Here is an 11740-nt window from a genome sequence, read left to right on the forward strand (position 1 = left end):
TAATGGAGGTAACACCTGACAGTCACAAGCTCGGACTCAACCCCGGTCTCAGTCAGACAAGGGCAGGAAGGTCTCCTCCCCTGAGCCATGAGAAACATTTACACCATCTGGTTATCACAAAAGGGAGAGCCGAGGAGTTGTGTTCATTACTACAGAGCAGCTCTTGAATATATACAATCTCTTGTGCAAAAGTTTATTTAGATAGGAACAAGCAGGAGAAATAGGAAAGCAGACAATTAATAAATTAGGTCATAACTTCCCAAACATGACAGACTTTTTGAAGCCCAGGATGCTTCTCTCTGCAGTCTTCATGAGTACTTTGTTACTTCACCTGTATCGGGCCCTGTACTTACCCGAAAGTACAAAATATATTCAGCTGGGAGCAGAAATCCCATAGACTGCAAAGAAAAACATCCGCTCTAATTCTTCTTCCTTTATATGCTGTAGCATAAAGTATAATTCGTGCTTTAGAAACTCAAACAAACAGCAGTTTATTACATGTCCAGTCCCTGTGGACTGCTCTACTTTGACTCTATAGATGAAAGCCTTTGTACAAACCACACCAATTCTAGTAGAGTTCTTAATTAAATTTTACTTTCACAAGCCTCATCTGACAAGATAGGGAAGATGAGGTGCTGGATATTATCTTAAATACTTGAATCATTTTGTCTTTCAGTATCATCTGCGTGGAAAGAACCAGTATATTAACACCCCAACAGCGGTTCCACTGGCAGCAACTCAAGCAACTCCACTGCTGCACAGGGTAGTAAGTAACCTGACCAATATAAAGACCACCTTGAAACAGCCTGCAGGGGTACGCTGGTATTGGTAACAGGGATTATTTTGTCAGTCATTGAAAATGAAGGCCTTTAATGCTCCAATTTACACTTTACTGATTTTACACCGTAATACAAAGACACAAATGCTGTGAATACAAATCTTATTTGCAGCTATTGGTGCCCAAGAGAGGCATATAAATGAACCCAGAGAGTCTGAGGGAGAGACTGAAGCTCTCACTGCCTTAATTTGTAACAGCCTCTCTTCCATGAAGGCCCATCTAAGCTTCCACTCATATTCTTAGCTGCTGTATTTCTTTCTGGATACAATTCCATAAAAGCACCTACTTATAACGAACAAGTACTTGGAAGCGGTAATATAGAGCTTAAACTTCTATGCAAATGTATATAATTATAATGGCATGTCAAAAAAAAAAATTAAAACAATCATAGGAGAATCTATACTTCCAGGAGAATTTAATAACAATAAACTGGCATGTAAGAAAGCTAAAGAAGCCCCACAGTGAAATTTTAAACGCTTAATTCAGTTACTTTTGTTAAGCACTAGCTTCAGTAGAGCCATGTCTAATTTCAGTCAGGGAAGGCAAAAATCAAACCATGTTCAAACAATATCCTCTACATGCACCTTTGAGATACTAAGACTTCACATGACACATCATGTGCTTCTAAATCCCATTTTGATTGAAACCACTCTCAAAATAGAGAATCTCACTTTAAAACAGAATCTTTCCATACACATTGCATATATGCAGCAAAAGATAAGTGATGGGTGTGGCTGGTTTTGAGGGAAAAAGCTTATTGTCACATCCTGCAGCACTTAAAATAAAAAATTATTTTAAAAACTATTTTACAAAGTGCACCTTGAAAACTACTTGTTACACACCAAGGACTTGAACATCCACTTCAGTATCAGTAAACAATTTAATTTCTGTTCTGTAATCCAAAAAGTACCAGAATGAAAAGCATGAACTGAACATCTTTCAGCATCCAGTTAAGAACTGAGCGAGACTGAAAATCCAGTCGAAGTGAAGAAATAGTCACTCTCTTAATCTTAAATGATAATAGAATAAAGGATGTGGGCAAGAGTCTGAATATCACTCTTTTCTCTCACTGATTCTCCTAAAAAAAAAAAACCCCAAAACAATCCTTTTTAATGTTGCAGCTTTATTTCAAAGTGACTTAGTGTTTTGGTAACATAAATTTGTATACAAAATTGATACAATGAAAAATAAACCTCAGAGGTTTCCTTGAGCAGATTACAGGCTGTAAACTCATAATCAAATGTACTATATAGAAAAAAGTACCTTTGTTTAAAGTCTTGTTTGCAGACCAGCACCAAGTGATCCCAAAATTCTAGTTTTACTCTATGTGCCAAAAAACCCAAGGCTCACCCAAAACCTTGCCTCCTAAGTAAGCAAAGCCTCACTGCAGTTGTTCTGCCTCACTATATTTCCAATTTCTGACAAAGTGTACACCAGAAACATATCAAGATTTTCAGTATTATCTTCAGTGAGTAAAGATCAGCTTCTCCATACCTGGTATTTTAAAGCTTTTTAAGGAGTCACGGACATGAAGGTATTTGGACAGAACTTGACGAATTGCCATTTCCAAAGAACTCAGAAGTTCATAAGAAAAAATAACCCAAAGCCCTGCAATAGTTTGGTTTTTTTTAAATGATTTCATTTCAGCAGGTCAGTTTCACAGATCTTGTGACTATCAATCATTTTATTCCTATGTCTGCAGTACATAAAAATCCCATCCTATAAACTAGCAGTATTAAAAAGATCTGGGGTGGCTGTGGAATCTATACAGTCCTGCAGTTCTTTTACCATTCTTACCCCATGCTCAGCAGAAAGTAAGACTACTCCCAAAACTCACCTTTTTTAAAAATTTCTTACCTTTGTCTGAAATCAGGTTTCTCAAATAGAAAATCTAATTTGAGAACCACTTTCTCATTATACACACAGTTCCTCAAACATCCCATTTTTGAGAACTACTGTACAACTTTGCTTCATGCCACCCTTGTAGGCATGGGAAAGTTATTGTTCCGCAAATATTAAGGCTGTAGAGAGCTACGAGACAGGAGCAAAATACTACTACTCCCAGCTGTGAAAATAACTTCTTACACTTGCTGATCTCTGTGTCCCACAAAGCAAAATGGCTCTGAATCAAGCAACGTCATGCCTTGTAGAAGACTGCAAGGGTCTGTTTCCTGCTCTCTGCTAGGCCTGCTTCTCACTTTGAGGTTCCTGGGCTCATCAGCCTGACTTGTTTAATTGTGGCCATTCATGTAGGTGAGCTAGGAACAGCACCAGCGTAAAAGGATACTAATCCAGTAACCTCAGAAAATCAGCAACTTTACGTCTTCCCTAGAAATTGGAAAATTTCCGTAGAAATTCCACTTCTTTTTCAGGCTCTTTGCCTTTTTCTTTCATCTCTGAAATATACACTAATCCTCCTTTATTGCCACTCTCCATCCTGTGATACCAATGTAAACAAAACCCCGCAAGTTTTGCCAGTGAAAAAAAAGCACGATACTGTTAAACCTTTGCTCCTTTTAGTTGAGCTACAGCAGCCAAAGTCTCATCCACACTACTGCTTAAAACGTTGCTCCCAAGTCCTCTGTATTAACATACTCTACAATGCTTTGGGTCCTGGTATTAAAATAGAAGAGATATTGAACACACTATGTGATGACAGAAACACGCAGCTACATACATTTGTGTGCAACAGACCTACTTTGTGCCTCCTGACATTTACAATGCAGATGCAGTCCTCCTGCGAGGCTGATGAGTCATTCACTATTCACTGGCATTGAACAGTTTTGCCATAGCCACCTCTTCCAGCATCATAGTCTTGCCGATATTCATCTCGGACCTTATAAAGGAGGAAAAAAGGGAAGCCCGGTAAAGACAAAGAAAAACAATTTATCAGAAACCATTACATCATCAGAATATAGTCAAACTGAGTTCACAACATGTAAGTGGCCACAGGAAGCTGACTGACAAAACAGAAGGCAAAGTGCATCATGCAGAAGGCCAGAATGCAGCCTAAACGATCTTCCTTTTAATAACATCCAGTGGAACTCCTTAATTGAAACACTCAAAGTGAGGATGGCTAGCCTCACGCTTCAGCAGCAAAAGCACCTGCTGCCTGCTCAACTTTAGGTAAGCTAAGTGCCATCCTTTCGGTTCTGGACAGGCTTACGTTTTCCGGGCTCACTTATAAGCATTATCTCCCCAAGAAATTAAGTATCTGAAAGTACCTTCAGGGAAATACATTTAAAATTCTTAGCAGATAAAATCATCATTGATAAGATGTCTTACAGACTAATGTACAGTGCTCTCTTAAACAATAATTCTTAAGTTGCTATTTCTGAAGTTGTCCTGAATGTGTTCATTCAAAAAGCAGTAATTTGACAAAGTCACAAGTCCCTTAAAAACTAGACTGTAACAACAACCTACCTGGCCCCCTGATCTTCCACGACCATACTGTCTACCCTCCTTAAATCCTGCATCCCAGTCTGTCCTTATGATCCTATCATCAAGCCTGGTTCCATTGATGTATCTCATCGCATTTTCAGCATCTCCTCTTGCATAATACCTTAGGAGCAGGTTAATGAAAAAAATACACTTCTATTTTCAACGTGTGGAAAAAAGAACAATATCAAAATGGGCTACAAAAGCAAGTATTTCCTTGAATCAGTTTCCTGCTCAGTTACTTCTAAAAGCAACTGCTTTTATGAAGCTATATGGGCCAAGAAAACTGCTAGTGAAGCAGAGCAATGTGCAGGAATTAAAGAATATTAAAAATCCATATATTGGATTAACCACGCTCACCCTTAAAAGCCTAAAGGTCTATTACTACAGGAAGAATGAGGAGCCCCATGCATGCTCTGTTCCTACTGCAAACTGCCACTGTTTTGGTGAGTTCACTGGAAGCAGTAACAGTGACCCTCAAAGAGACTTGCCTGTAAGGAAGTCAACACACCACGATACAGGGCACCAACAGAAACTTTTTGCGTATGCTTTTAAGAAAAGAAACCCCTCTTTACTCAGGCACTATGAGTATGCTTTTACTGCAGAGACCAACTATCTAAAAAGCGCCTGGGTTAAAGTATCAGAGCAAAGGCAACCTAGCAACCCCACCCGATGTGCAGTGTATGTTTGCCCTCCCTCGCCCAGGCCTCCCACAGACACTCTATCAAGCCAATAATTTTATCCCCAGATAACTTTCCCGTGTCTCAGAGCCTGCGTGTCAGCTCACCCGCGCCCTGACCGCCCCTGCCCACTGCTGCAGCAGGCTACGGGGCAGCAGGGCCGGGCCCGCAGAAGGATACTCCACGAAGCAGAAGCCGCAGGCAGTTTTCTTCACTTTGTCCAGCCCCATGATGACCTTCTTGATGTCGCCGCTCTTGCCGAAGAGCTCGTGGATCTGCTCCTCCGTGGTGTAGAAGGAGAGGTTCCCCACGTACAGCGTGCAGCTCTTCCTCAGCAGCCGCTCCTGATCGTACCGCGTCCCCTGAGCCGCAACGACAGCGTTACCCCACGGCAGGCCCGCAACCGAGCCCAGGCCCGCGACCGGGCCCAGCCCAGGCGGACCGCGCGGCCCCCGCCCCCGGCAGCAGCGGCGGCGGCCCCGCTCACCCGGAAGTGCTGGTCGCGGTACTGGCTGAGGCCGGCGTAGGAGTCGCTGCGCAGGATGCTCAGCGTGTCCCCGGAGCACATGGCGGCGCGCCCGGCCGCCCGCTGCTCGCCCGGCGCCTTCCCGCCGCTCAGCGCCCCCGCGCACGCCACCCGCGGCCGCCGGGCGGGCAGCCAATGGGGAGGCGAGACCCGGCCCTCGCGAGAGCGGGCGGGGCGCGTCCACCGCCCTCGCGAGAGGGGGCGCGCGGCTCTCGCGAGAGCGCGCGCAGGATGGTGCTGCGGCGGGTGCTGCTGGCGCTGCTCAGCAACCCGCGCCTGATCGAGCAGCTCTCCGAGTCGCGGCCCATCCGCGCCGCCGCCCGCCTCACCGCCGCCGCCATCACCCGCGGGCAGCTCGGCGCCCGCCAGGCAGCGCGGGGCCTGGGCCCCCGCCTGTTCCGCATGCGCGACGCCTTCCTCAAGGAGCTCAAGGACGGCGCCCGGGCGCGGGGCTGGCCGCGGCCCCCCGGGCGCGGGCCGGGCCGGGGAGGCCGCCCCGGCGCAACGCCCTGACCGCTGCGCCCAGCGAGAGGCAGCTGTGGGGCCGCAGCCGGCGCGGGATCCCGGCGTGGAGGAGGAGGGAACAGCGACCGCTTCCCCGCGCCGAGGGCAGGAGGACGCACGCGTTGGAGCCGGCGGGTGAACGGGCCTCGGTGACGGGCTCCTGCTGACAGCCGGACCCCGTCGGCCTCTCCCGGACCAGGCCCGGTGCACGGGCGTGCAGCGCCAGCCGCGGAGGGACCCCAGCGTGGCCCCGGCCTGCGGATCGCGAGCTGCGGACCCTGCGCCGCTTTTCCGTAGCGCTTCACCATCAGCCGTTCCCGAGGACAGGCACGAAAACGTGAAGCATGCTGCTCGTTGGTATGATGGATTTTCATTTCAAAGTCAGCTTACAGTTTCCACAGTACTCAGTAACAGACAGAAGGCAGACTTACATTAAACATCATCCAGAATACTGTCAAGATTGTCACTTTAAGTGCTTGATAAGAAACTTGAAATAAAACTGAGTTTCTTACTGCAGTTCCTTTAACAGTGTCTGACTATACAACAGGAACGTTCTACATTTGATACAACTTTGATACAAAGAAAGCTCTAAATGTTGGTGGTGATGGATAGGATAATTGCCCTTTTTACAGGTAGGTAAAAGAGATTCAGTAGCTGTGCTAAAAGCACACCTCACATCTATGGTAGCAAAAAGGGGGTGAGGGGCAAAAATACCAGTAAAGCCATCCTAAATATAAATATGGAAAAGGATGTATCCATCATATGTGATGCACTGGGCTGGTTTACTTAAGTTCCTGTATCTAACAGCATAATGAGACTAAAGCAGTTAACCTTCATTGCGTGTTTCAGTGTTTAGTCCAGCTGAGTAGATGCTTAGTTAACTGGGGAGGATGATTTCCATTCTTTGTATCACCCCAGGTGAAAAGAACCTTGCAATTATCTGAGATACAGTTTCCAGCATTGCTGGTAAAATTAAGCCTCCCACCAACAAAGACTTAGGTGTGAGTAGATGGTAAAACTGCATCTACGGTGTAAATGATAAAGGTTGAGCTGGTGAGACAAAAGCAGTGTATTTTCAGTCTGAGTATTTGTAGTCCAGGTTCTCTTCCCAATGCTATCACACGTTACTTGTGCAGCGTAGAGAAGTCATCGTGCCATGAGAATCATCCTCCATCACATCCCTGAAGAGTTTCAAGATCCACCCCGCTGAGATTGCCAGAGATCCTAAGTTTTCTGAAGATAATTTTCAAAACTTAAGCTGTTTAAGAAAGCTGAAAACAGTAAGCAGGACATGGAGTATTGTGGCATGCTACCGTTGTCCCAAAGTAAGAGAGCAAAATTCACTTGGAAAATACATTTGGTGTCATTATGCTTTCATAACTACTTCCACTGCTTCGTGAGTCATCAGTACAACCATACGTGCAGTCCCTCTCACCCTGCCTCCCCCCAAATCATGCAGCTTTAATTTACAGGCCTGTCAATAATGAGGGATGAAGAATGTGGGATGAACATGTAAGGGAGACTTAACAAAAAATGCTTTACAAGAAAGCAAGAGCTGTGTTCCTTAAAAATCTAGATCTTACGTATAATTTGGAAGATACAGGCAAATGCTTCACATGGATTTTTCCTAGCTTCCCTTTACATCCTGGCATCAACCTGTATTACTCTTGTGTCTGTTAAAAAACTGACTCATAAGACCTTAAGTAAAGCTGTGTGGATGAAGAACTGTAAAAAATATTATTGCCTTTGTGAGCTGAAAGATTTCAAATATCAGATTCCTTTTACAGAGGGAGGGTGCCAAATTAGTGTCTTCCTCTGTGTCTGGATGTTTTGGATCCAGAAGCTCACACAGGCAAAACTGAAAACTATTAGTTGTGCTATACTGTTAAGCACATAAATCATTCTCAGCTGAAGCTTAGGGTTATATGTATCCTGCTTTAAAATCAGACTGCTCTCCAATAGAGAGCCAGGATGTGATCTGTCATTCTCCCTAAGCTGATTTAATGGGGAGCTGTTGCTGAGAGGGGAGGGGGGTGCAAGGGATGCGGCTCCTCCCTTGGATCTTCACACGCTCCTCTGCCGCAGAACTGGTGGATCTCTAAGCCTGCGGTAAGCCAGTTCAGGGCTCCATCTGGTGAAATGCAAAGGATCAAATCCCTGTGAGTTACCCATTTTCTGACTGTGCAGCTCCTTGAACCAGTGCACCTCAGGGCCAGCTCTGCACCGTGGCCAGTGCCAGAGCCATGACAGTGAGGAAAGCTGCGAGATGTGCAGTGGAAGTGGGCGAGGGGAGGACTGTTAGCAGTAGCTAAACAACAGACAGGCTTAACGCCATCAAACAGCATCCTCAGGCCGCTGTCATACATGTGTAGTGTGCTCACAAGAATGGAACTGTGGCAAGAAATGCTGAACAGGCAAAGCTTGGATTTTAGGATTTAGCACAAGTATGTAACGCTGAAGCATCTTTGATGTTCTAAATCAGATGCTGTCAGAGCAACACTGGGGATTTTTCAGGACAGAACCACCCAAGACAATATTACAGTGCTGGTGCCTGTGTTGTCACTGCAGGCACCAGTTGTCACTGGTCTAATGACTGAGAGAAGGCTCTACATTTTTAAGAGCATAAAAATAAAACGTTACTGAGTCAGACTAGCTTTTGTCTAGCCCTGTAACCTCTCTCCAGCAGCTGAGTTAATGCCTATTATCAGTAAAAACCACACAATCCACAAACCCTCTGTCAGGGATTGTAAGAACTTTCAAAAATACGTCTCACGTGGAAAGAGCTAGGCTTGAATCACAAGCCCACAATTGGTGGGCTTTGATTTCATCCTCTCTCGTCAGGAAAATCACTCCAGTTCATATGAAACACTAGAGGTGCTGAATAACTCAAATTTTAAGCAAGTTCTATCCTGAACTGGCTATACTGGTGAGTGTAAGAACATGAAGGAAGGGAATAAAGAGACTCGGGGGAGCTCCAAGTGCCACTGCTTGTGCTGAAGGTGGGTCTGTGAAGAGGAAGGTCTCGCAGCACCGTTGGGCAGTGCCCAAATCAAGTGAAAACTAAAACATTTTTCTCCTAAAATCTAAAGGCTCTTCTGATCTCTGTCTAGCTGAAGGATGTATAGCCCTAACTGACTTATCCAATTTCCACTGAATAGGAAGGGTATTTGTGGTGGGTCTTCCATTGATAAGTGTGGAAATATCAAAGTCTCATTCTTGAATGAGACACCACATTTTGTAATTGTGGCTCTGACTGTACCAGGGATTATAACAAAAACCTGACAGTCATTGCAGGAAAAATTGTTTGCATTCTGCTCTACTGTTTGGCAGAGGGTTTCTTCTTCAGACCCAGCCATATCAATGACGTCTACATGCATGTCTGTCTTCTTGATATTAAGCAGAGACCGAGGAGGCATATAGGTGTGAGCGAAGAGTAGAGTGTAGTGTCTGGGATGGTTTGAGGATGCCGGAGAATGCAGGAGTTGCTCCAAGTGAAACAAACATGGTATCAGTCCTCCCTGGTGTAAGCACCCAAACAGCAAAGCCCCGAGAATATTGAAAATAATAATGATGTGTTTCCACTTCGCAGCTCTATTCTGTGACGCGCTGAACAGGACTAACGGCAAGATGAGAGGAATGAGAAACCGAGGTTCTTGGTGGCTGAATAGGGAGAGAAATGCCAAAGGAACAAAATAAAACAGCAGTAATGTTGGATTGCCCTTGGAATGCACGAATAGCCCAGATGACCCATGGTAATACGATTTGACCCATCCTAATTGATGGATATATTTCTTTAACATTTTAAAACCAGCACCAATGGCCAGAATATGTAAGATCCCAAAGAGCATTACTCCATTGACTGCAAAATGTGTAACTCGTGGGTGCCTTCCATGCAGTGCAAGATTATGAGGATTAAGATTATAGCTGAGAAAATTGAAAGGAGTTACTACCATTTTCTCATTTAATTGACTTATTACATCAAATAGGCTGCTATTTTTAACGCTGTAGAGGTTGTCTAAGCCCACGGAAGTAAAATAGAAGGTGTCGGCCGTTATGAAAACAATGGCAGTAAAACATGCACATAGCACAAGTTTCAAGAAGTGGTTTATGACTGTTTTAATGCTCTTCTGAGAGTCAACAATTAACCCTGCCCAGTAAAGCAGGGGCGTTAGAGCAAATGCCAAAAAGGTTGGCCTGTTGAAAAACCCAGCAGTTGTTATAATACCTATGAGAGGGCTGCTTGTAGGCTCCACTAAGCTGCCATCAGACTTTTTTGAGGAAACCAATACCATGAGAAGAGCAAAGAGAAGTCCTTCCAGCGCATTGGTAAATGTTCTTGTGTAAAATACTAGAGTGACGTATGATCCGGCAACAAGTACCAGTGCTTTCCATGGATCTGCCCCCCAGGAAGGAGCTAATCGATGCACGCTATAGTCAAGTATGAAAGAAAAGATTGTAAAAAGAAGGCGAGGTGATACAAGAAGGGTGTAGCTGTTGATGCAACTTGAACATATGTCCAGCTGCTGCAAAGACTTGATCACCCAGTAGGTAACTCCAGATGTCATCAGTGGGAAAACAACTGTTCTGCAGGGAGAGCTAGAAAGAAACTCCCAAGGATAAAAGACCTGTAGGTTTAAAATGTCTCCTATAAAAGAAAAAAAAAAAAAACAAAAAACAAAACGAACATACATACATGATATATTTTTAGTAGACCATTGATTTTTACAAAGCTTCAGGAGAAAGCCTGTTACGGGGGTTCGGTTCCAGGCACCACTGGCTGCGGACAGCACACCCAGAAACACCCACGCGCAGCTGCGGCTCCGCGCCCGCCCTGCCGCGGGAGCGGCTCTGTGACACAGCGGGGCCGCGCGGCCGGCTGCCCGCCTCGGGTTTCGCTGCCAAACCCCGCTGTCACTGGCAGCCAGGAGCAAAGCTGTGTCTCACAACGACACTGTATGCTACGGACATACCCGTACGCTGTGCAGCACAGCTCTGCACCCCGCGGAGCCCGCGCTGCGAGGGGAACGGCACCCCTCGGGGTCTCTCTCCCCCGGTCCCGCCGCTGCCGGCAGCGCCCGCCGCCTTACCTGCCATCACCTCGGGCGACTGGAAGAACTCGTCGGGATGCAGGTAGCCGGCCTGCGGCAGCAGGCACCAGCCCGCCCGCAGCGCGGCCAGCAGCGCCCACAGCCCCCTGGCCCCCATGGCGGCACCGGCACCGGCACCGGCACCGAACCGGCCCCGCCGCGGAACCGGCTCCTGCCACCGCCCCGCCAGGGGGCGCCCGCCCGCCGGCCGAGGCGCCGCAGCGGGAGCCCGGCGCGCATGCGCAGCACCCTCCGCCCCGCGCGACTGCGGCCCATGGGGCCCCGCCGCCTCCGCCCGGCCCTAGGCAGGGTTCAACAGAGACATTGAATGCACCTGAAATTTTAATTGTCTCATAGTTGCTCGAAACGCACCAGTGCAGTAGAGATATAGAAACTGGTCATGACCGCCTTTGGGTGACAATTGCCAAGAAGCAGTTTAGAACACAGGGCACATTCAGTTCTCTCTTGTGAAGGCTACGAACGCCTGGGCCTTGAGGCCACGGTGCTGTTTCCAAGCAGATCTGTTTATGGGGCCTGCATTCCACTCACATACATATACAAAAAAAAAAAAAAATATATATATATATATATATAATTGCTTATGGCAAGATCCTCACCCGACACTTAACAGCAATTCTGCACTGAGCCACAGCAGGGAAGGTGGCAG

The 11740-nt window shown here is 46.4% G+C and overlaps 3 protein-coding genes across 3 annotated transcripts; 1 reads left to right on the plus strand and 2 right to left on the minus strand.

Moving 5' to 3' along the window:
• Window positions 1–3511: 3511 nt before the first annotated feature.
• NCBP2 (nuclear cap binding protein subunit 2) lies at window positions 3512–5597 on the minus strand. Its single transcript, XM_086754782.1, has 4 exons — window positions 5444–5597; window positions 5137–5318; window positions 4262–4400; window positions 3512–3674 (listed from the first exon to the last, which is right to left on the minus strand). The coding sequence occupies exons 1-4, from the start codon at window positions 5522–5524 to the stop codon at window positions 3603–3605; spliced, it is 474 nt and encodes a 157-aa protein (XP_086610908.1). The 5' UTR covers window positions 5525–5597; the 3' UTR covers window positions 3512–3602.
• Window positions 5598–5663: 66 nt separating this feature from the next.
• On the plus strand, window positions 5664–6138 carry NCBP2AS2 (NCBP2 antisense 2 (head to head)). Its single transcript, XM_086754783.1, has one exon. The coding sequence runs from the start codon at window positions 5714–5716 to the stop codon at window positions 5993–5995; it is 282 nt and encodes a 93-aa protein (XP_086610909.1). The 5' UTR covers window positions 5664–5713; the 3' UTR covers window positions 5996–6138.
• Window positions 6139–9069: 2931 nt separating this feature from the next.
• On the minus strand, window positions 9070–11282 carry PIGZ (phosphatidylinositol glycan anchor biosynthesis class Z (Gwada blood group)). Its single transcript, XM_086754781.1, has 2 exons — window positions 11074–11282; window positions 9070–10631 (listed from the first exon to the last, which is right to left on the minus strand). Exons 1-2 carry the CDS (start codon window positions 11189–11191, stop codon window positions 9070–9072), a joined length of 1680 nt encoding a protein of 559 aa, XP_086610907.1. The 5' UTR covers window positions 11192–11282.
• Window positions 11283–11740: the final 458 nt, after the last annotated feature.

Source organism: Chlamydotis macqueenii, chromosome 9 (genome assembly GCF_036417535.1).
Source record: "Chlamydotis macqueenii isolate bChlMac1 chromosome 9, bChlMac1.mat, whole genome shotgun sequence".
Taxonomy (NCBI): Eukaryota; Metazoa; Chordata; class Aves; order Otidiformes; family Otididae; genus Chlamydotis; species Chlamydotis macqueenii.